The 25,296-nt window shown below is 41.9% G+C and overlaps 2 protein-coding genes across 5 annotated transcripts in view; one reads left to right on the forward strand and one right to left on the reverse strand.

Moving 5' to 3' along the window:
• LOC309629434 (histone H2B type 2-F) overlaps nucleotides 1-25,296 on the forward strand; it is a 65,187-nt gene that overhangs the window by 11,702 nt on the left and 28,189 nt on the right. For 2 of the 4 annotated variants that reach the window (XM_082393442.1, XM_082393443.1), the window contains exon 2: nucleotides 552-865. The exons of 1 other annotated variant lie outside the window; for it this stretch is intronic. In XM_082393442.1, coding sequence (XP_082249568.1) covers nucleotides 552-831 — 280 coding nt within the window. In that variant the 3' untranslated portion in view covers nucleotides 832-865. The remainder of the gene's footprint in view (nucleotides 1-551; nucleotides 866-25,296) is intronic. One more of the 4 variants, XM_082393441.1, reaches the window with a different exon arrangement.
• Nucleotides 14,442-16,489, reverse strand: FCGR1A (Fc gamma receptor Ia; the record flags this gene model as incomplete). The annotated part of the gene is given in 7 exon segments (XM_082346279.1): nucleotides 14,442-14,810; nucleotides 14,813-14,943; nucleotides 16,043-16,049; nucleotides 16,052-16,105; nucleotides 16,109-16,271; nucleotides 16,273-16,294; nucleotides 16,480-16,489. Coding segments are annotated over 7 exon segments (552 nt in total). The 3' UTR covers nucleotides 14,442-14,645.

Genomic DNA, 25,296 nt, shown 5'->3' on the forward strand with positions numbered 1-25,296 from the left:
TCCTGGCTCTTGATGGTGGTGGAACCAGCAAGGAAGTCATCAGGGCTTGACTGGACGGCCGTCTCGTACTCTCCACCTGCTCCCTCCCTGCTGCTACCACCGCCTCCAGCCGCCTTTATTCTTGGGGTCTCGCCCAGACGGCCAGCGACCCTCCCCTTAATCAGGCCTCCGCAGAGGCCACCGCCAGCCGCAAACTCCCGCGCGCCCCGCGCCTCCCGGCAGCACCTGCGCTAGGCGGCAGCCGAGGCTGCAACCGCAACAAGCGGCCGTGGGGTGGCGCCGCCGCCAGGTCCGCGAGCAGGATCGAGCCCTCCCTCCATCCCCCCTGACCTACGAAGGGGTTTTTCAGCTGCGCGGTTCCGCTGCAGGTGCCCACCCGGCTCATTCGGGAGTCGGGTTCTCACACCTGCCGGCCCCGAGCAAACAATTACGTCGGATATTAAGGAGCAGGCCCCGAGTTGGGTGCTTTTTTGGGTACCGGGGCGAATCTGACACTCACGACCCTTTTCTCTCCTCTACCTGCCCGCCGCCTCTGCCGCCGACCTGACCAGAGCTAATTTCTTGCCACTGCCGGCTCTGGGGAAGCAAGTATTTCTCACGGGACTTTGGGAGGAGGTTACAGAAAGCGTGCACCCGGCCAGCCTCCGCGCCGCTGAGTCCGCGCTCACTGGCAGCTGCGGCTTCTGTGGAGAGCTAAGGTCGCAATGTGCACAGGACACCACAGGGTGGCGCCAGCGGCCTTCCGTGGGATACGCACAACGCTGCCGCCTCGTCGGATCCGAGAGCTACCGCCATGGTCTGTCCATCCGGGAGCCCGGTTATAGCCAGTAAGTGTGGAGCTAAAAAAGTGTATTAATGATCGTTGGTAAGTAGCTGATTTACAATAGAATCTACTAACACGCCCCAGTTAGGAAGAGAAATGACTGATGAGTGATAACAAGCAGATTTGCAACCAAGTAAAAATATAAATATGGATTTATGCTATCTAGTACACCCCCTTTTTTTTTTTTGGCAAAAATTAATGAGACAATCCCTTCTAAATTGTTCCAGAAAATGGAAAACACCAATACATTCCTTTTACTTGAAGATATAATGTTGATCTGTTAGAAGTAAAAGGGCTTTTCAGGTTTTTTTGAAATCATGCAGACTGTTCAGCTGAGAAACAGACTTAGTCATGGATGAATGAGATCAACCTCTTTACTGAGGATGGTGATAATGCAGGAAGACTGCTCTTTGAAGTCAGTTGATATTTCCCAGCATGCTTTTTGCATATCACTCTTTGTGATGGCATTTATGCTGTTCTCACAATATTTCCAGCTTCTTGCCTTAGCTTACTTTAGGATTTTACATCCTCTTTGTGGTTGGGTGGAGCTATGTAACCAGTTCTGACCGGTGAGTTGGAAGTGGGAGTGTTGCATGTCACTTCTGGGCTGGAGCATTTAATTTCTGGTTTGAGATGCTCCAGAACTCTTTTTCACTCTGGCACAATGCCTGGCCTTCTTCCTCCCTCTCAGCTGACCCCAGTGTAATATAAACAACAAAACTTTGTTGGTGTAAGGTGCTGAGATTTTGGAGTTGTTTGAGCCTTAACATACCCTAGCCTATTCTTATACAGCCTAATTCATAGATGAATAGACCAGGTGTAGAGCTGGGCATGTTTGTTGTCCTAGATAAGGTGCGGTTGTTATCAGTATTTCTTACTTACAATTTCTTTGCCTTGCTCTCAGAGGACTTTCACCTCAGAGCCAAGCATCTTTTTTTTTTTTAAATAACAGAGCAAAGAGGCAAGGTCTTTAAATAAAAATTGTCATGAAATTTGCCCTACCTCTCTACAGTATACTAGGACTCAGAACATCTCAACATGGGCTAACATATCCATTTCTAATACCTGACTTTCCCCCTAACACCCATAAGTATAAAATAGAGAAAGACACAAAAACTTACCTCTGGTTTATAGTTCCTTTGTCTCTTTGGTACACTCAGAGATTTTTTTTTTTATCCCCAGGGTAGTGTATCATGATTTGGGATGGGTGAGAGATATGCCTTTCTTTTGTAAACTGGGAGAAGGGTGAGTGGGAAAGAGGAGGTGGAAAAGGTGAACCAGCTTCAAGCATTTACAACAGGCATGTTCTTAGGCTGCACAAGGTAATGAAAGAGTACTTATGGAAGTTGATGTTTGGGGGTTGATTCCCTTAAACTGTCATTGCCAATGTACCTGTTAGAACATCTTTATATATCCCTGTGGTTTCATACACTCTTGGGGGACACCTATGCCGGTGAGTAAAGCAATTGATATGTGTGACAATAGGGAGTGGTGGTGACTGTAGAATAAAATGCTGTATGGTGCTTGTTTCACCAGTGTTGAATAAAATCTTACTGACCCATTTCTTGATTCTACAAATAAAATTAGCAGGCTTGCATTTTGCTTCTAATGTTAACTAGTGAAATTGCAAACCCTGACCTTAAAATGCAAGCCTTCATAATTCATAAAAGTACAGTTAGAAACAAATGAAGATGTTCCCTCTCCCTTACAGACAGAGGGAGAGAGAACATTTTGCATCATAAACCAGCTCAAGAAAATCTGATTTAATAAGGTGTTAAACCAAGAACATTCACAGGAATATCAAGCTTATTCTCCTGTGCACAGTGGAGCCGTGGTGCATATTTTCTAATGTTAACAACTTGTTTTGTTCTCTGTTAAAATAAATGTGTCCCTAGAAGTGTTATTTGAAAAGTCTTATAAGACTCCAAAGACTTTATAAATTGTTGCAGTGGCATACAAAATGCTCAGGTTGGACTTTCTGGAAGCAGAGGCTGAGATAGAGTTTAGGGTACAAGATGATTATTAGGGATGAACCCTTGTGAAAGGAAGAATGAAGACATAGGATTGGGCAGAGGAAGAAATCAGACTGCAATGAAGGCCTGACAGCCTTGATCGACCTGCTGAGGAGCTCTGGAGCAAATACTGCTCCTGATAAGTTATTTGAAAAAGGCAAGGTGCAATGGTGTGTATATTATGCTAACATTTGTGTACAAAGGGAGAGAGAGGGAAGGATGTCTCCCTTTATTTGCCTATAAAAGCATAAAAATCTCTGAGATGACAGAAAACAACCAATAGTAATTATCTTTTGGAAGGGACATTAGAAGGTGCTATAGACTGAATATTTGTGTTTCCTCCCAAATTCATATGTTGAAATCTAGTTCCCAAAGTGATGGTATTGGGAAGTGGGGTCGTTGGTGAGTGTTGATTGAGTCATGAAGGTGGAGCTCTCATGAGTGGTATTAGTGCCCTTATAGAAGAGACCCCAGATAGCACCCTCACCCTCTGCATGTGAGGACACAAAAAGAAGATAGTCATCTATAGATCAGGAATTGGGCTTTTACCAGACACCAAATCTGTAGGCACCTTGATCTTGGACTTCCCAGCCTCCAGATCTGTGAGAAATAAATTTCTGTTGTGTACAAGTGACCCAGCCTATGGTATTCTTTTATAGCAGCCCAAACAGACTAAGACAGAGGGCTAGGAGTCCAAGATGGAAGGAAATTTTTAACTGTATATGTTTTTTGTACATTTTGGATTTGACCATATATTCAAAAACAAAAACATTCTTAAAAATACATAATGTGATGTTAAATGTTCAATAAATGTTCCCAGCTATTCTGAAAAGAGCATTGTGTTAAAAACATGTAGGAGCTTGATTTGTCCTGATGATATTGAGATGATGGATATTTTTGTTTAAATATTACGTTTTAAAAGATTTAAGTAATATTATTAGAATTTTTGTTCTTATGAAGGTAAAAGACCAATTAAGCTTGTTTAACAAGATACATCTGATTATAAATCTTGAACATATAACCATGCATTAAGTTATTATTAGTGGACAAGATGGTGGCCAGATGAATTTGTTGCACATAATCTGGAGCCTAAACTTGGTTTTCAACGCATTTCCCAAAGGGGATTCGTAAAACATACTTCTCATAGCCTCCAGTAAGTAAAAGCTGATACCAGCTTTTACAAAAGCACTTCTGGCTTTCCCTGGATGCTAGTTCACACAGCAGAGGAGCCTTCAAGAATCAGAGGCATTTTGGAGAACTGCCTGCAGGTGGCATCTGGAGTATGCAGAGGGGGCACAGGACTGACATGGTGGCACACAAAGCACAAGAAACAGAATGGCTCTCTTCCAGTGATCATGCCTGCTCCAAAGGCTGGGGGGAGCAGCCATCTCTGACTTTTTTCAGCTGTGCCCCTGTCTGCAAACTGAAAAACTGGTGTGAAGATTCAGGTTAATCAGTACATTGTCTTTGTGCCAGAAACAAATTGGATTTAGTGATTCAAAAAATGAGACCATGAGGTAAAGTTTCCCTGTGGGTACCTGTTAACTTGTCTCTAGAGCAGACCTAGAGAACCTTTCACTTTCCTTCCCATGGTTTCCTGGTCCCACCATGGAGTCTACCACCCCCACCCCAGCCCACATACACAGGCTTTCCCCAAAGATGGAGTATGGTGAGCAAAGAAGGGATCAGGGATCCTTTGGGCCTCTCTCCTCAACAGGATCCTGTGATTTCTGTGTGTTTCCACGCACTGGATGGAATAAAAATAAAGAGGAGTGAGCTCTTAGAGAGATAGGGCAAGTGCCAGGGAGAGGGCACTCAACCCCCGTAGGGAAACAGGAGGGCTGGACACTCACCTGGAGAAAGGAGGAGGTGGTACCAGGCCTTGACCAGACGCAGCACCAAGCCTTGGGGAACAGGAAGGTAGGCCTCAATTTGGGGGACCCCAAGAACCTATTTCCGGCACAGCTATATGCCAGAAGTAAGGGTAGATGGAGGTACAAATTGTTCAATCAAGAAACTGACTTAATCAAGTCAATTATTAAAGTGTATTAAAGTACACATGAGAAAATACTGTGACAAAGATACAAGTGTAGAAAAATCTGGAGAGGAAGCACAGAAGAAAAGCATGGGGAAAGAGGAAGTACTTCCTGATGCATTAGCGATGACTGGCTCCATTACAGTTTACCCCAGGTCTATATCCATGTCTGCCCCCAGCCTTCTGTCCCCAGGGAGCCCTTTTCCTGAAATTCTATCCACCCAGTGTGGGTAGAATATAACTGTCTCCTCTGAGTGTGACTGTCACTCTTGCTTCAATTCCCAATTCCTTAGGTTGGAGTCTTCTACAAACAGTTCCTCTATAGAGGGTCTTTGGGCCTCTTTCCTATGGAACTAATTCCCTGCAATTCTCCTCATTTCTGTTTTCCCAGTCTATAAGATCAAACATGGGCAATCAATAAAGCTCCTACTATAATATATGACCATTTCTTTTAATACAAATGTTGGAGTTGTTGCATTTCTATTGAGATGATTATTGTACTTTTTCTTTTTTTTTTTTGAACATCTTTATTGGAGTATAATTGCTTTACAATGTTGTGTTAGTTTCTGCTGTATAACAAAGTGAATCAGCTATATGTATACATATATCCCAATATCTGCTCCCTCTTGCATCTCCCTCCCACCTTCCCTATCCCACACTGCTAGGTGGTCACAAAGCACTGAGCTGATCTCGCTGTGTGATGCAGCTGCTTCCCACTAGCCATCTGTTTCACATTTGGTAGTGTATATATGTCAATGCTACTCTGTCACTTCATCCCAGCTTACCCTTACCCCTCCCTGTGTCCTCAAGTCCATTCTCTATGTCTGTCTCTTTATTCCTGTCCTGCCCCTACATTCGTTAGAACCTTTTTTTTTTTTTTAGATTCCATATGTATGTGTTAGCATACGGTATTTGTTTTTCTCTTTCTGACTTACTTCACTCTGTATGACAGACTCAAGGTCCATCCACCTCACTGCAAATAACTCAATTTCATTTGTTTTTATGGCTGAGTAATATTCCATTGTATATATGTGCCACACCTTCTTTATCCATTCATCTGTCGATGGACACTTAGGTTGCTTCCATGTCCTGGCTATTGTAAATAATGCTGCAATGAACATTGTGGTACATGACTCTTTTTGAATTATGGTTTTCTCAGGATATATGCCCAGTAGTGGGATTGCTGGGTCAAATCGTAGTTCTATTTTTAGTTTTTTAAGGAACCTCCATACTGTTCTCCATAGTGGCTGTATCAATTTACATTCCCACAACAGTGCAAGAGTGTTCCCCTTTCTCCACACACTCTCCAGCATTTACTGTTTGTAGATTTTTTGATGGTGTCCATTCTGACCGGTGTGAGGTGATACCTCATTGTAGTTTTGATTTGCATTTCTCTAATGATTAGTGATGTTGAGCATCCTTTCATGTGTTTGTTGGCAATCTGTATATCTTCTTTGGAGAAATGTCTATTTAGGTCTTCTGCCCATTTTTTGGATTGGGTTGGTTCTTTTTTTGATATTGAGCTGCATGAGCTACTTGTGTATTTTGGAGATTAATCCTTTGTCAGTTGCTTCGTTTGCAAATATTTTCTCCCATGCTGAGGGTTGTCTTTTCATCTTGTTTATGGTTTCCTTTGCTGTGCAAAAGGTTTTAAGTTTCATTAGGTCCCATTTGTTTATTTTTGTTTTTATTTCCATTTGTCTAGGAGGTGGGTCAAAAAGGATCTTGCTGTGATTTATGTCACAGAGTGTTCTGCCTATGTTTTCCTCTAAGAGTTTTATAGTGTCTGGCCTACATTTAGGTCTTTAATACATTTTGAGTTTATTTTTGTATATGGTGTTAGGGAGTGTTCTAATTTCATTCTTTTATATGTAGCTGTCCAGTTTTCCCAGCACCACTTATTGAAGAGGCTGTCTTTTCTCCATTGTATATTCCTGCCTCCTTTATCAAAGAAAAGGTGACCATATGTGCGTGGGTTTATCTCTGGGCTTTCTATCCTATTCCATTGATCTATATTTCTGTTTTTGTGCCAGTACCATACTGTTTTGATTACTGTAGCTTTGTAGTATAGTCTGAAGTCCGGGAGCTTGATTCCTCCAGCTCTGTTTTTCTTTCTCAAGATTGCTTGGGCTATTCGGGGTCTTTTGTGTTTCCATACACATTCTGAAGTTTTTTGTTCTAGTTCTGGGAAAAATGCCATTGGTAGTTTGATAGGGATTGCATTGAATCTGTTGATTGCTTTGGGTAGTATAGTCATTTTCACAATGTTGATTCCTCCAATCCAAGAACATGGTATACCTCTCCATCTGTTTGTCTCTAATTGTCTTTAATTTCTTTCATCAGTGTCTTATAGTTTTCTGCATACAGGTCTTTTGTCTCCTTAGGTAGGTTTATTCCTAGGTATTTTATTATATTTGTTGCAGTGGTAAATGGGAGTGTTTCCTTAATTTCTCTTTCAGATTTTTCATCATTAGTGTATAGGAATGCAAGTGATTTCTGTGCATTAATTTTGTGTCCTGTTACTTTACCAAATTCATTGATTAGCTCTAGTAGTTTTCTGGTAGTATCTTTCGGAGTCTCTATGTATAGTATCATGTCATCTGCAAACAGTGACAGTTTTACTTCTTTTCTGATTTGGATTCCTTTTATTTCTTTTTCTTCTCTGATTGCTGTGGCTAGGACTTCCAGAACTATGTTGAATAATAGTGGTGAGAGTGGGCAAACTTGCCCTGTTCCTGATCTTAGAGGAAATGGTTTCAGTTTTTCACCATTGAGAACGAGTTGGCTGTGGGTTTGTCATATATGGCCTTTATTATGTTGAGGTAGGTTCCCTCTATGCCTACTTTCTGGAGAGTTTTTATCATAAATGGGTGTTGAATTTTGTTGAAAGCTTTTTCTGCATCTACTGAGATGATCATATGGTTCATAATCCTTCGATTTGTTAATATGGTGTATCACATTGACTGATGTGCGTATATGGAAGAATCCTTGCATTCCTGGGATAAACCCCACTTGATCATGGGGTATGATCCTTTTAATGAGCTGTTGGATTCTGCTGGCTAGTATTTTGTTGAGGATTTTTGCATCTATGTTCATCAGTGATACTGGCCTGTAGTTTTCTTTTTTTGTGACATCTTTGTCTGGTTTTGGTATCAGGGTGATGGTGGCCTCGTAGAATGAGTTTGGGAGTGTTCCTCCCTCTGCTATATTTTGGAAGAGTTTGAGAAGGATAGGTGTTAGCTCTTCTCTAAATGTTTGATAGAATTCGCCTGTGAAGCCATCTGGTCCTCGGCTTTTGTTTGTTGGAAGTGCTTGTGATTGGTCTGTTTATATTTTCTATTTCTTCCTGGTATAGTCTCAGAAGGTTGTGCTTTTCTAAGAATTTGTCCATTTCTTCCAGGTTGTCCATTTTATTGGCATAGAGTTGCTTGTAGTAATCTCTCATGATCCTTTGTATTTCTGCAGAGTCAGTTGTTACTTCTCCTTTTTCATTTCTAATTCTGTGGATTTGAGTCTTCTCCCTTTTTTTTCTTGACGAATCTGGCTAATGGTTTATGAATTTTGTTTATCTTCTCAAAGAACCAGCTTTTAGTTTTATTGGTCTTTGCTATTGTTTCCTTCATTTCCTTTTCATTTATTTCTGATCTGATCTTTATGATTTCTTTCCTTCTGCTATCTTTGGTGTTTGTTCTTCTTTCTCTAATTAGTTTAGGTGTAAGGTTAGGTTGTTGATTTGAGATTTTTCTTGTTTCTTGAAGTAGGATTGTATTGCTATAAATTTCCCCCTTAGAACTGCTTTTGCTGCATCCCATAGGTTTTGGGTCGTCATGTTTTCATTGTCATTTGTTTCTAGGTATTTTTTGATTTCCTCTTTGATTTCTTCAGTGATCTCTTGGTTATTAAGTAGTGTATTGTTTAGCCTCCATGTGTTTGTATTTTTTACAGTTTTTTTCCTGTAATTGATATGTAGTCTCATAGTGTTGTGGTCAAAAAAGATACTTGATACGATTTCAATTTTCTTAAATTTACCAAGGCTTGATTTGTGACCCAAGATATAGTCTACCCTGGAGAATGTTCCATGAGCACTTGAGAAGAAAGTGTATTCTGTTGTTTTTGGATGGAATGTCCTATAAATATCAATTAAGTCCATCTTGTTTAATGTATCATTTAAAGCTTGTGTTTCCTTATTTATTTTCATTTTGGATGATCTGTCCATTGGTGAAAGTGGGGTGTTAAAGTCCCCTACTACTATTGTGTTACTGTTGATTTCCCCTTTTATGGCTGTTAGCATTTGCCTTATGTATTGAGGTGCTCCTATGCTGGGTGCATAAATATTTACAATTGTTATATCTTCTTCTTGGATTGATCCCTTGATCATTATGTAGTGTCCTTCTTTGTCTCTTGTAATAGTCTTTATTTTAAAGTCGATTTTGTCTGATATGAGAATTGCTACTCCAGCTTTCTTTTGATTTCCATTTGCATGGAATATCTTTTTCCATCCCCTCACTTTCAGCCTGTATGTGTCCCTAGGTCTGAAGTGGGTCTCTTGTAGACAGCATATATACAGGTGTTGTTTTTGTATCCATTCAGCCAGTTTATGTCTTTTGGTTGGAGCATTTAATCCATTTACATTTAAGGTAGTTATCGATATGTATGTTCCTATTATCGTTTTCTTAATTGTTTTGGGTTTGTTTTTGTAGGTCTTTTCCTTCTCTTGTGTTTCCTGCCTAGAGAAGTTCCTTTAGCATTTGTTGTAAAGCTGGTTTGGTGGTTCTGAATTCTCTTAACTTTTGCTTGTCTGTAAAGGTTTTAATTTCTCTGTCGAATCTGAATGAGATCCTTGCTGCGTAGTCATCTTGGTTGTAGGTTTTCCCCTTTCATCACTTTAAGTATGTCCTGCCACTCCCTTCTGGCTTGCAGAGTTTCTGCTGAAAGATCAGCTGTTAACCTTATGGGGATTCCCTTGTATGTTATTTGTTGTTTTTCCCTTGCTGCCTTTAATATTTTTTCTTTGTATTTAATTTTTGATAGTTTGATTAATATGTGTCTTGGCATGTTTCTTCTTGGATTTATCCTGTATGGGACTCTCTGTGCTTCCTGGACTTGATTGACTATTTCCTTTCCCATATTAGGGAAGTTTTCAACTATAATCTCTTCAAATATTTTCTTAGTCCCTTTCTTTTTCTCTTCTTCTTCTGGGACCCCTATAATTCGAATGTTGGTGTGTTTAATGTTGTCCCAGGGGTCTCTGAGACTGTCCTCAATTCTTTTCATTCTTTTTTCTTTATTCTGCTCCACAGTAGCTATTTCCACTATTTTATCTTCCAGGTCACTTATCCGTTCTTCTGCCTCAGTTATTCTGCTATTGATTCCTTCTAGAGAAATTTTAATTTCATTTATTGTGTTGTTCATCATTGTTTGTTTGCTCTTTAGTTCTTCTAGGTCCTTGTTAAACGTTTCTTGTATTTTCTCCATTCTATTTCCAAGATTTTGGATCATCTTTACTATCATTACTCTGAGTTCCTTTTCAGGTAGACTGCCTATTTCCTCTTCATTTGTTTGGTCTGGTGGGTTTTTACTTTGCTTCTTCATCTGCTGCATATTTCTCTGTCTTCTCATTTTGTTTAACTTACTCTGTTTGGGGTCTCCTTTTCACAGGCTGCTGGTTTGTAGTTCCTGTTGTTCTTGGTGTCTGCCCCCAGTGGGTGAGGTTGGTTCAGTGGCTTCCTGGTGGAGGAGACTGATGCCTGTGTTCTGGTGGGTGGGGGCTGGATCTTGTCTTTCTGGTGGGTAGGGCCGCGTCTGGTGGTGTGTTTTGGGGCGTCTGTGAACTTAGTATGATTTTAGGCAGCCTCTCTGCTAATGGGTGGCATTGTGTTCCTGTCCTGCTAGTTGTTTGGCATAGGGTGTCCAGCACTGTAGCTTGCTGGTCTTTGAGTGGAGCTGAGTCTTAGCATTGAGATGGAGATCTCTGGGCGAGCTCTCGCCTATTGATATTTTGTGGGGCCGGGAGGTCTCTGGTGATCCAATGTCCTGAACTCGGCTCTTCCACCTCAGAGGCTGAGGCCTGACACCAGGCCAGAGCACCAAGATCCTGTCAGCCACACGGCTCAGAAGAAAAGAGAGAAAAAAACGAAAGAAAAAAATTTTTTTAATAATAATAAATTTTTTAAAACTGTTAAAAAAATTTTTTTAAAAGAGAGCAACCAAACCAATAAACAAATCCACCAATGATAACAAGTGCTAAAAACTATACTAAGATAAACATAAAAATCAGAAACAAATCAGTCACAGATAGCAAACCCCAAGTCTACAGTTGCTCCCAAAGTCCACAGCCTCAGTTTTGGGATGATTTGTTGTCTAGTCAGGTATTCCACAGATGCAGGGTACATCAAGTTGATTGTGGGGATTTAATCTGCTGCTCCTGAGGCTTCTGGGAGAGATTTCCCTTTCTCTTCTTTGTTCACATAGCTCCTGGTGTTCAGATTTGGTTTTGGCCCCGCCTCTGCATGTAGATCACCCTCAGGCATCTGTTCCCACCCAGACAGGACGGGGTTAAAGCAGTGGCTGATTAGCGTGCTCTGGCTCACTCAGGCCTGGGGGAGGGAGGGGTACAGTAGTTATAATTGCAACGCGGGGCTGGCTTGACATTGCAACAGCCTGAGGAGCGCCGTGTGTTCTCCCGCGGAAGTTGTCCCTGGATCACGGGACCCTGGCAGTGGTGGGCTGCACAGGCTCCCGGGGGGGTGTGGATAGTGACCTGTGCTTGCACACAGGATTCTTGGTGGCTGCAGCAGCAGCGTTAGCGTTTCATGCACATCTCTGGGGTCCGAGCTGATAGCTGCGGCTCGCATCCGTCTCTGGAGCTCATTTAGGCGGTGCTCTGCCTTCTGTGGGCACACAGGGAAGGAATCCCGTCTCCTCGCGCACCCCAAAACAATGGTCTCTTGGCCTCTTAGGCAGTTCCAGACTTTTTCCCGGACTCCCTCCCAGCTAGCTCTGGCGCACTAGCCCCCTTCAGGCTATGTTCACACAGCCAACCCCAGTCCTCTCCCTGGGATCCGACCTCCGAAACCCGAACCTCAGCTCTCAGACCCCGCCTGCCCCAGCGGGTGAGGAGACAAGCCTCTCATGCTGGTGAGTGCTGGTTGGCACCGATCCTCCCAGCGGGAATCTCTCCGCTTTTCCCTCTACACCCCTGTTGCTGCGTTCTCCTCCGTTGCTCCAAAGCTCCGCCGCCAACCCCCCCGCCACCGTTCTTTTGTCTCTGTTTTTTCTTTTTTCTTTTGCCCTACCCAGGTACATGGGGATTTTCTTGCCTTTGGGGAAGTCTGAGGTCTTCTGCCAGCATTCAGTAGGTGTTCTGTAGGAGTTGTTCCACATGTAGATGTATTTTTGATGTATTTGTGGGGAGGAAGGTGATCTCCACGTCTTACTCCTCTGCCATCTTGAAGGTCTCCTCTACTTTTCCTAAAGATGAAGGGGAGAAGAACATTCTCATTGTCCACAGACTAGGAAAGCAGTGGGCTAACGTGATTTTCCATCTGCTTCAAGTCCCAAGTTGCTTGAAGGTGCTTCTAGTTGGAGGGGGTGTGTTACAGGTGAGTCCTGCCATGTGGAACCAGGACAGAGGCTGGGCAGGGACGTATCGTTATTTGGCAGATAAGCTACATTTTATTAAACCAAATAATCTAAGAATTATGTTGCTAGGTTTGTTTATACCCTTTCTGTTTTTTCCTAAGCTTTAGCAAAGTCTTATTCACATATTTCATTTTTTTCTCAGCTGTGTTATAGAGTAACAGGAAAATATTTTGTCCAAGTGGGAGAGTAGTAGATCTTGAATCATCTATAAAATCAGAGGGTAAAATAACTCTGGAAGTAGGAGCTGGGGCTTTATGATATCACTGCCCCTCCCCCATGTGCAGTGCCATACTTGGAGAGCTGGGTTTAATTTATTAAGGAAAGCAGTGGTTACATTCTGCCTTCATATGGGACAGGAGACTCGGACAGATAAGCAGGACCCCTGGTGTCTCTGTACACAGAGAGGTTATGAGAAAACCTCAAATGAAAGGGCAAAAATAATGCACTCATTTCTCATCATGAGTTACTCCCTTGTATCTCTGTAAGATGTATGGACGCCAGTGTGCTAAAGAGAAAAGCCATGAAAGAATCATCCTGAGCACCCAGAGGTGTGAGTTCCCTCATTCTCAGTCACTCAGAACCATTTGTGGGTTATGTTTCCTCCTATACTATTCCCTCTTGTCTCCCTCATATCCTCCCTCTCTTACTGTTTCCCTCTCTCCCTCTCATTCTGTCTCTCTTTCTCTGTCTTAATCTCTTACATATACACACACTTACCTTTCCACCCTGTCCCCAGAAATAAATTATTGCTCAGACTACCCTAATAGGATAATCAGGCTAGACTTGACTTCCAAGTTTTCAAAAAATTTCTTTAGAGTAGGTCTCACTTCAAATCATCCCTGATTACCAAATTTTCAAGTTTATCTCCATTGAAGTCACCTCATTTGTTTGCTTTATTTAAGAGTTAGATGCCATGGGACTCACAGTTCTAGCGTTTTTCAACTTTTGGATGTTTGTGGCCTGCGCTTATACACAGAGAAGAGGGGTAGGGACTGTCTAAATCTGTGGGGACCCACTGCGCTGCTGCCACTGCCTACCCTCCCAGGGCTTCTCCTGGTGTGTCCTTTCTTGCAGTTCTTCTTGTTCCTGACATTTCAGCTCTTCTTCTAAATATCTATCTTTTTGAAGGTAGGAAGTTACCTTCTTCCCATGATCAGAACCCAAAGAGATTTCTAAATTCCACTTTTTCTTTCTTTGTAGTTCCTTATGTATTATCACACAGAAAACAGTGTCCACCAAAAATATTATGCCTACTGCCAGATAGAAAAGGAAACGAAACTAGACAGGAGTAGGTGACTGGAGGCCTGCAAAAGAAAATGACAGAGTAAATGCTATTTAGAAACCAGAGGGATCTGGCTGAGTTATGTTTAGAAGAGAAGGTTGGCTGAGACCTGATATGTCTGTACCCAGGGCAGACACTGGTAATTTTAGGGGCAGGAGGGAGCTCCAGCTGGGCTATATGGTTACAGACAGGCGGTGGGCTCCTCCTAAGAGCTTAACTGCCAGGGCCTTGCCGGTGGACTTACTCCCTAGTTTCAGAGACAACTGCTATTTCTATGCCATTTAATCATTAGAATTTAGGTTGAAGATAAACTTTTTTTCCCAAACAGTCTTTGTTCTGGAGCTCACAATCCCTCCACCTCAGCCATATAGAGATACCTGGGCAAGTATTTATGTGCAAGCCACAAAATCCCTATTGCACTAATTTACGGTATGAGCTCCCTGATGTAAAAACTGCACCCCAATGTCTTTATATCCCCATACCTATGACAACAGATAGGAGGAAGTCAGTATATTGTTGATTAGATTATTGGTGAGAGAGGAGGAGAGAGAGGAGAATGGGAGAAGGAGAAAGAGGGAGGGAGGGAGTGGGAGAGAGAGAGAGAAGGCAGGAGAAAATAAAGAAGGAAGGACAAAAGGATGGAAATAAATGGAGGAAGGAAAGAAAACAAAGAAAAAGAAAGCGAAGGAAATTTAAGGAAGTTTATGAGGAGAATGCTGAAGTTTTGAATCAAGAGTGGAAAGACCTGTTCATGGTTTTTCCTGGCTAAGCCGTGAAAAAGGTGTCATGAGAACTTAGTCCCATAGGAGTTAAGGGAGCATCTCCTCATGTGCCAGTCAGTTCCCATCATTCTCACTCACCAAACACCTGAAGCTCCAACTCAGGGCGGTGCTTGATGACATTTCCATCTTCTGTGGTAGCCTCACACCAGTATAATCCAGAGTCTTCTTTTTTAGCAGGTAGTATCTGGTATTCAGAGGATATGTTCCTGCTCATCAGTGTCTTGCTTCCCACAAGGGAAGTAAGGAGAAGTAAAGCTGCAAACCAGGCTTTTGTGGGAGCAACTTTGTTTCACAGCTCAGGTTGACCAGATTCCCCTCTAGGAGGGGGAATGACAAGGATGGTCTCAGCACTGGGGCTGGAAAGAGCTCTAAAGAAAAAGTTGATAGGGATAGGGTGGCCTGCTTCAGTGTCAAGGTTTTTTGTTTGTTTGTTTGTTTTCTAATAGAAGATACATTCCCACCCCCTTTGGGAAACCTGCCCCTAGAGAATGCATCTATAAGACATAATTTTCCCCACTTCTAGCAGAGAGTCATTTGGGGTTTCCTCATAGATGTACTTACAGTTGACAGTTTGCCCCTATTCTACTGGGGAGAACACCTCTACACAGTCCATGCTTCCCTGAATAGCCATGTTATTATATGACCATGCCCTTTGGTAATGGTTGACCAGGAGTGGACACTGACCCCTACACTAGCCAGTTCAGTGACTCATTACTTCTGTTTCTACCTCAAAAGATAATCTAGGGGAATTCCCTGGCGGCCCAGTGGTTAGGACTCCGCGCTTCCACTGCAGGGGGTCCAGGTTCGATCCCTGGTCGGGGAACTAAGATCCCGAAAGTCACGCAGTGTGGCTAAATAAATAAATATTCTGGGGCAAGAATTTCTTTCCCATAGGAATGAACTATTTTTCAGACAGAAAAAAGTTGCTAGTGGTTATGAGTACTAAGATAAAAGGCCATGACAGAGTAACAACAAGGGCCACATGCAAACTGGGACAGAGGAAACTGCTTAGTTAGCAGATGTTCAGAGAGAAGTGGAACCAGAGAGGCCACGGGGTCCTTGAGAGATAGACAGAAAGTATAACCACATCCTAATGTCTTCCTGGCTATGGAGCTTTTATGAGATTCCATTGAGTTATTTTCTAATAACTCTCCTACCTACCTTGAGTGAGTCACCACTCCTTGCAACTAAAATAAAATTGAAGAAATGGATTCTCACTATGCCATGGCCTTGACATTAGCTCCTGGAATTACTGATGTGGCACAGTACTGTACTGGAAAGAGCAATGAACAAGGACCCAGAAGACCTCAGTTCTGATCCCAGTCCGGCCACTGGTCATTGTGTGGCCTTCATAAGGCGGTTTACCTCTCTGGAGTTCAGTTTCTTCACTTGTAAATTGAAGTGATAATTTATGATGTTTACTCTGGTTCTTAAAACTATAGCTCTATGACTATTCAGATACAATACCTTTTATAAAGTTATAGATACTCCTGCTGATGTGTAGCGATGCCTTCCCATGCCTGAGCAGTGCTAGATGCCACTGTGACTCAGATTGGTTTTCAGAATGGTGAATTCAGAATTCTGAGGAGAAAACTTAAAGGTTTTGCCATTTTGGTAGAAAAGTACATTGTACACCAGCTTATTCTTCCATCCATGACACGTCAAGGCCAGAGGTTCCCCTTCAGTGAAGACTCTGCGAGACCTGGAGTAGTAGCCAATCTGGAAAATGTGGACCCAAAACATGTGTATATGGTGGCAGAGGTACAAGGAAGCCAAAGCTGGACCCTAGGGGCTTATCTTTTTTCTCTTTGTAACATTCCAACTTCAGAGCTGTGCTGAATTTGAGGCCTATCTCCCATTCCTCAAATATCTTTAGCTTTGCTGGGAAGAAAAGTAATCTTTACCGGCAGCCATGCACACAGCCCCTTTTTATCTTTCCTTTCCAGATCTCAGAAGTTGGTTGGGACAAAAATAGCTTACTCTATGTGGTAGGCAGTATTTTAAGATGTCTCCAATGAGTCACACTCTTGTATAATCCCTTTGAGTGTGGCTGGAACCTATGACTTGCTTGTAACCAACAGAATATGATAAAGGTTATGTGATGTCACTCCCATGATGATGTTACATTATATGAGACTGTCTTAGCTGACTGGACTGCAGGAGACTTCTGCTGGCTTTGAAGAAATGAGCTGACATGTTGTTAAGAGGGCCTTTGTGAGGGCCACATGGCAGGGGGTCTCCAGCAAATGAGACTGGCCTCCAGCAGAAAAGGTGCAGACCTCAGTCCTACAACCACAAGGAATTGAATTCTGCCAATGACCATGGGCACTTGGAAGAGCTGCTGGAATGAACACAGCCCAGTCAACACCCTGACTGCAGCCTCAGCAGAGCACGCAGCCAAGCTGTGCCAAGACTCCTGACCCATGGAAAGATAATAAATGTATGTTGTTTTAAACTGTTAAATTTATGGTAATTTGTTACACAGCAATAAGAAACGAATACACTCTAACTCCTGACTAATTTGTTAATGGGATCACACATACTAAGACAAACACACAGAAAGGCAAACATATCCAGGTGTATGTATATATGCTTTTAAACTGATAGGAATACTCACATATGTGCAAATCAGTGATATAGCTGGTAAAAACAAACTCCAAGTCAAATGAGCCCTCCCTGTTTTTTGTTTTTTGTTGTTTTTTGGCTGCATAGGGTCTTTGTTGCTGCATGTGGGCTTTCTCTAGTTGTGGTGCTTGGGCCTCTCATTACGGTGGCTTCTCTTGCTGTGGAGCATGGGCTCTAGGCACGCAGGCTTCAGTAGTTGTGGCGCGCGGGCTCAGTTGTTGTGGCTCTCGGGCTCTAGAGTGCAGGCTCAGTAGTTGTTGCGCACGGGCTTAGTTGCTCCGTGGCACATGGGATCTTCCCGGACCAGGGCTTGAACCCGTGTCCCCTGCATTGGGAACTCCCTCATTAAGGTTTTGTCTGTCTCTTTTTTGAGTGTTTAAAAAGAGGCTGGATATATTCGGGAAAATACTTTAAAATAATTAAAAGACCTTGAGAGGTTGGCTCCTACCTTCAGGATGGCTGCACTTAAATCACTTCATATAATCCCCATAATAACCTACCCCCACCCAGGATAGGAATATGAAGTCCATTTTATGGATGAGGAAACAGAAGACATGGAGGCTTACTTGCCTATGGCACAAAGCAATCATGCAGCAGAGCCAGGTTTCAACACAAGTCTGTCTGGCTCCAACCCACCCTCCACTTATTAATAATAATTATAGTTAACAAGAGTGGGACACTTACTATGTGCCAGGCACTCTGCTAAGTATTTACTCATTTATAGCCATAATATTCCTAGGAGGCAGGTATTCCTTTTGAGTCCATTCTCCAGATGAGAACTGAGGTTTGGAAAGGTTGGTGACATGGCCAAGATCACATAGCTAATGAGCGGCAGAGAAAATATGATTCACTCCCCAAGCCTGCGCTCTTAACTCCTGTGATATGTAGCCAAACTGTCTCTCCGAATGTCCAGTCCCCCTCCCCCGTGCTCCCCTTGCTGCAGGCACACTGGTGCTTTTCAATTCCCATCCCAGACCAAGCCCCTCCCCACCACCCAGCCTCTGCATGTGCTTTACCCTCCACCCAGAAAGCTTCCTCCTAGTCCCTCCCTTATTTGCAACCCTAGTTCCTCTTCTTCCTCTAGGTCTGAGTTCCAATGTCCCCTCTTCAGTGTAGTCTTCCCTGACTTTCTACTTTGATTCTTCTCTCACTCAGATCCTTGTTTTTCCCATCAAGGCACTCATTACAACTCACCAAAAATTTTTTGTTAGTTTCATTTTACTTGTATTTTATTTGCCTTTCCCACTAGAATGAAAGGCCCATGAGGGCAGAAATTTGTCTGTCTTGGTTCCTGACATATCTCCAGTAGCCAGAAGATTCCAGGTATTAATAGGTGCTCTGTAAGTATTTAATAGATTATAATCATTAGAATTTGCAGCTCACCAATAGAAGAAAGCAGATGGTTTCCAACCCCAAGCTAAGAGTTCTCCTGTGTTAAAAAAAGAAAGGTTTCAGCTTCTGCTGCTCCAAGAGATAAGTTAGCACAGCAAGCACAGCCTCAAAGGAGTCCTCCCAGTGCCCTAGAAGGAAGTCTGCTCAAAGGTGTTCACCCACAAATCCCACACCAGGGACCTTGGGCCACAGAACAGCCCTGCTTGGCCTCCTTAAAGCTTCTTCTCTGCGGGGAGGGATCACACAGAATCTGATCTGCTGCCCAGAAGCTGCTGCATACCAGGGCTGAGCTGGATGCCTCATGGTCATGAGCCAGTTCATTCTTTGCCATCAGCCCAGACGACAGGCGTCTATCCCTATCTTACCCATTAGGAGACTCAGGTTCACAGTGGTGAGATGGCTTTCCCAGAGCCACGCAGCTGGTAAGTGGGAGAGTCACTCACTCCCCCTTTAACATTCTTCGGTGGCTCCTTGTCATCTTCAGAAATGAGCTCCAAATTCTTTAGCACGTAACAGAACAGGACCCTATAGAACTTTCCTGGGACAGACCCCTCACCACCTTGTCCTCTGCCTGTCTCCTTTTTGTAGAAAAGCTGTAGTTTCCCAGGCCTCCCCTCAGTCACAAAAGCCTGGCTCAAGAGTTAATGATTGAAAGGATGTGAACATGTAGTGGCAAAAATAGCAGTTGGGCCAGGAGAACTGATAAGAATTTAAACAGTAAATTGGCGATATGGCAGTCACAGAATCTTTAGTTTTTCTCTGAAGTACGTAGATAACAGTATCTGACGCACATTTCCTGAGTTGTTTTACAGATGCTAAAACCCCCACCAAATGGAAGAAGTTAACTACTTGATGACCATGAGCACTGTAGCCCCCAGAGCTACTGGAGCCTGAGGATTGATAATGTTAACCCCTGTGACACAGCCCTGTTACCTCACCATCAACCAATCAGAGAATTGTGCACGAGCTGATCACATACCCTGAGACCCCCCTCCTTCCCCTTGTCTTTAAAAATGTCTCCCTGAAACCCATAGGGGAGTTCAGGTTTTTTGAGCATTAGCTGTCCCAGACTCCTTGTCTGGTGCCTTACAATAAATGGTGCACTTTCCTTCACCACAACCCGGTGTCAGTAGATTGGCTTTACTGCGTGCGGGTGAGCGAACTCATTTGGTTTGGTAACAGTAAATGTTGTATTAATCTTCTTCTGACTTTTCAGAGGGTAAGCACAGCCTTATTGTTGTCAAAAGGGACATAGGGAGGCTTTTCTTTTTACAGCTATAATTTAAGATATTACAGTAGAACTCAATAAAGACCCTGTTTAAGTCACAGCATTTCAGATTGGATCCTCTGGCCTTCTCACCTGACTCCATGAAGATGGCATAATATAGACACAGTGCATGGTTTATGTCAAGGTTTTCTGTTGAACACTATTCCTGGAAGGAGAAGAGCTATGTTTGTGCCCACTGCTGAGCCACAGAGGCTTGAATGGAATCTCTTAGGAGCAGCATAAGTAAGAGGATGACAAATACTAACTCAGGGAGGATTGAGATGGTTCTTAAGTTACAACCATATACTTTCCCTTTCCACTACTCACTTCTAGATCCAAGTCTTGGTTCTTTTGATCTTAGAGACATCACTGCCCCAAACATGGCCCAGTCTTCAGTTCTGTCTCTACAGTTTCAAAAACTATGAACTATAAGACCAAATGAAATAGATAAGATTAGACATCTAGGAGTACAAGGACTTCCTGGGATCATATCACTATTCTCCCCGTTTTGGTTAGGAATATTGTTATCCTAGCTCAAATAGATGGCAGTTGGTTCAGTTCAGAAGACTCACATGGGGAAAGGCCATTTCCAGTGTCAGATTTGTGGCACCCCCTCTTCCCCAAGATAAATGAGTTTAAGGGTGGTTTTTCCTTCACACATATTAAAAGAAAAAAATTATTTCCTCTGCTCACAACACTTCTGACACCAAATGTATGAGTTTTCCCCGCACATTAAGCAATTCTGATACTAATTACTCAAAGCGCAGACTCCACATGGTAAGGGCTCAGTCCCACAAGACTGCCCCCTGAGTTCCCACAACCTCCTCTTCAGGTTTGTAAAACTTATTGATAATATCAGGTTGGAAAGAATGAAAGAAAATGGATACTTTTACACACTGTCAATGCAAGTAAGTTGGTAAAGTCTTTTTTAAAAAAAAATGTCATTAAGCTGTGTATAAGCAAATCTGAATTTTGCCCATTAGGTTAATCTATTATATTGAGCCATATGAAATTGCCAATATTTGAAAGATTTTGACTTAAAAATGAACTTAAAGATAAATCAAAAGAAACTATCTACATTGAAACACAAAAAGAAAAAAGAGTGAAATGTTTTCAAATTTTCAAGAGCATATGGGTCAGAAAAGAACTGAACCAGATCAAAATTTATTTTTCATCTTGGTAGCTCCATCTACTGGTTAGGTAAGGCAAGAATTTCCCTCCTACATAGCACATAAGGGGTGGATGGCATAATTTCAATTGCTCTATCAATTTCTCTATCTCCTAAGAGAACACTCTTGCTTTCCTGATTCCCAATCCATATACTTCACTGTCATTTAAGGGAGTATTTTATTGTGTCTGATGTCTCCAGAGACTACTTTTCACCTAAAAATTGAGAATGTGGTCCTAAGCCATTATTTCTAGATATCATTTTGAAGCAGGAAATGAGATGACCATTCAAATAGGAAACAATAGTAATAACAATTTCCAGATACAACATTAGATAATGACTTATTGAATAGGTTTTATGATAGTCAGAATTGCCAGAAATTAGGTTTCTTGGGTCCTAAGATATCCTTATGGTTGGAAACGATCCTAGGATTATCCCACTGTAGGGTCACAACCACCAAAAGGATCTCAAGGATAAAAACTGGTGAAGATTTCTCTATCGCTTCCTTGAAATCCTAAGTAAACCCTCTACTTTTATACTCTAGAATCCTTTGACAGCAGAGCCACTTTCCTTTGCAGACTCAGCTTCTGTTTATTTAAATTTTTATTTCTGTCACTTGAAGGCACTTGGAACCTGGCACCATTTGTTATTTCTACATGGCCTGTCCTCTGGCAGGTAATTAAAAACTTCAAGGACACTGGAAGATGCCAAATAGTGTGCTCTCAGTTGTGGTGAAACTAGGCTATGCCATCTTATTCAGACAAGTGAAGCTGAGGCCGATGGTTCTATGGTGGCATTCTTGATTCTCACTTGTGAAAACTTATCTCAATTTCTAGCCAACATATACATGTGCATCTGTCTACTATACTCTTCTAATTACATAATAAAAATAAACAGTTTAATTTTAAATGATGTGACTTGATTTTCTTATCCAAAGTAAAGTCTGACATGTATAGGATTGCCATCTGGGGGATCCATAGGGAAAAAAAGTTAGATTTTGAGACTGAAGCCTTCGATTGCATGGCCCAGAATAGACTGATGGCTGGAATGAGTTAAGAAAAAGAGGGGAAAAAAAATTCTGTAGTAATTTTCTGTAATAAAATCTCTATTTGTAGTGGCCTGATAGTTTTTACAATGGTTGAACTGTGATTTGTACTCCATCTTGTGGTGTTAGCAACTTAGATTTAAGTCAGAGCCATAGCAGTAAAACATGACCTTATTTTTTGAGGCATTTAGTATATTTTAAAAGTTGATGATACATTTCTGGTAATAGTAGCTATAATATTTAAATTAACCTTCCTTCTGAAAACAAATAAGTGCTGGATAAAATACAGAAAACGTATTCTTAAATGCATTAAGGTCATAATTAGACGATAATCACCAGGTCTAAAGTAAGGAAAAACTGGAAGCCAGAGACATAAACAAGAATAGAAGCCACACTTTTTGCTAAGGGCACTTCCTGATCCTGCAAATTTGGTGTGACAGCCTCCTGTGGCTAATAGAGCAGAAATAAAAGATCAGGCTCTGCATAAGTTGGGGTGTCTACCAGAAATGCATTCCTATAAAAAGCTAGGACCCCAAAGGCTATAATCTTAGGATGAAGGTGAACTAGAAATGAAACATCCCCTCTGTAATACAATTAACTTTAGAGCATCTTTCACACATTTTACTTGGTTTAAGCTTGTTCTAGGCTGGGAGTGTTCCCAGGTGCCTGGCAGGAAAGCCTTCACTGTAAGTCTCAAATTATTACAAAACTGTTTTTTCAGATACAACATGTAGCACATATTCAAAGATAATGAAAACAAAGAAATTAGATCTATGCATGAGGACCAGCAGACACTTCAGGCAACAGAAACTGACCCTTGAAATTATAGAGATATTGGAGTTATCATAAAGACTGTAAACAATGATGTCTACATTGTTCATGAAACAAGTGAAAAATCTGAAAATACTAAGTCAAAAAGATACGTGCACCCCCCATGTTCACTGCAGCATTATTTACAATAGCCAAGATATGGAAACAACATAAGTGTCCATCAACAAATTAATGGATAAAGAAAATTCAGTGCACACACACACACACACACACACACACACACACACAGAGGAATATTACTCAGCCATAAAAAAGAATGAAATCTTGCCATTTGCAACAACATGGATAGACCTTGAGGACATTATACTAAGTGAAATAAGTCAGACAAAGACAAGTACCATGTGATCTCACTTCTGTGTAGAATCTTAATAGAAAAAAAAAAAACGGAGCTTATAGTTACAGAGAACAGACTGGTGGTTGCCAGAGGTGGAGAGTGGGGGATGGGCAAATGGGTGAAGGGAGTCAAAAGGCACAGACCTCCAATTATAAAATAAGTCATGGGGATGTAACATATAGCATGGCAACTATAGTTAATTGTACTGTATTGCATATCTGAAAGTTGCTAAGAGAGTAAATCTTAAAAGTTCTCATCATAAGACAAAAAATTCTGTGATCAATGTTAATTAGACATTGTGGTGATCATTTTGCAACATATACAAATATTGAGTCATTATGTTGTACACCTGAAACTAATATAATGTTGTGTATCTCTTATACCTCAATAAAAAATTTTGTTTTAATTGAAAATTTAGAAGAATTTTGCCTATTAGGGAGTTTTCTTAGCTTCAACTAAACATTCAGAATCACAAGACTTTCATAGGCCACACATGGCACCAGTCTACTCAGAAAGATAAAAGATAAGAACTACAGCTTCCTGGCAGGGCAGCCTCAGGCATTATTCTTCTGTGGGAGTAGTCCTTGCAGCAGTCTGCACTGCCACCCAGGAGATATTATCTTGGTTCTCTGCCCCTCACTTTCCATTCCAGGACAGATGAAGAGTGAGGTGTAAGAGAAAAAGATATAGTGGAGCCACCCTGGCTTTGAAACTCCATGTCCCAGGAACCAGTATCTCTTGCAAAAACTTCACAGTGTAAGCAGATAGGGTAGGGGGGTCCCTGGAGAAAGAAAACCAGGCATGGCTTTCTTGACATAATAGAAGCCATTTTTGGCCTAAGCCATTTTGTGATCTAAGCCTGGCCACACTGCTTGCCCTTGAACAGGTCTCAGTAATCATGATCTTAAGGGAACAAAAGAACAAACTGTTATCAAGCAAGAGAAGTAACAATAGCAAAGATAATAAATCTGTGGAAAGACTCCCAGTTCTGTTCCTATGGTAAAGACTAGCCTGAAGCACTTTCTTGAGCTGATTTGCAGAATTTAACACCCCCTACCACCCCCCTACCCCCCAAGCTCAACCACCAGTTCAACAGGAACCTAAGAGATGATGAGGTTGGCCTTTTCTGACCTACCTGACTTCAGTAAACTAAAGCTTGGATCCTGTTGGCTGCCCAACCTCCTTTATAGAATATGCCTATACCCTTAGCTTAAAACTTCTCCAATTTTGCTGTCTTGGGAGGGGAGACACTGCTTTGGGAAGGATCCCCGGTATTCTCCTTACTTGCTGCAAGTAACAAACCGTTCCTTCTCTCAATCTTTAGCTTGGTTGTGTCTTTTGACTCAACACTCACCAAGAGGTGAACCCAGTTTTCAGGTAACAATAACGTAGGTTCCAGTGTCCATGCAAGGTTTATGCAAGTTACAAGAGTCACTGCATTCAAGGAAGCTCAAAGTATAGCTTCTCACCAGATGCTTATTTTTCCAAGTCCAGGTGTCAATCAGGAGTCCTTTTTTTTTTTTTTTTTATATCATGCAATGTATTTTAGTAATATAGTTGATATTTCACCCTTATAAGATGCCAGGAAAACAGACCTAGAAGGTTAATTAAAGGTCAAATTTTCATGCAGAAGGGGAAACATTTTGTTTTTTTTTATTGGTTTAACATTTTAACCACAAAATGGAAACTATAAAAAGCGACAGAATGGCCTTAGAGAAGAGTCAAACAGAAATTCTAAAATGATAAACCCATCCAAATGAGAATAAGCTAAAGCTATTTATTCAGAACTTGCTGTAGCAAAGGTGTCAGCCACCATCCTTTGGGTTTAGTAGAGACTCAAAGGCAAGCAGAAGAGTGGGAAAGCTTTATGGCAAAAAGGGAAGGCTTCAGGTATGCTGTGATTGGAGGCTGTTGGCATGGGGAAGCTGTAGGCAAGCTAACAGCTTCCAGAATCCAGCTGTAGAAGTAGGATGTCCTATATGACTGGTTAAAGGTGCATTTTTGGCCTTCTCTGGTTGGTCCTAAGTCGGAAGCAGGGACAAAAATTAAAGAAGCTGTC

The sequence above is a fragment of the Balaenoptera borealis genome (genome assembly GCF_965194805.1).
Source record: "Balaenoptera borealis genome assembly, chromosome: 1".
NCBI lineage: Eukaryota > Metazoa > Chordata > Mammalia > Artiodactyla > Balaenopteridae > Balaenoptera > Balaenoptera borealis.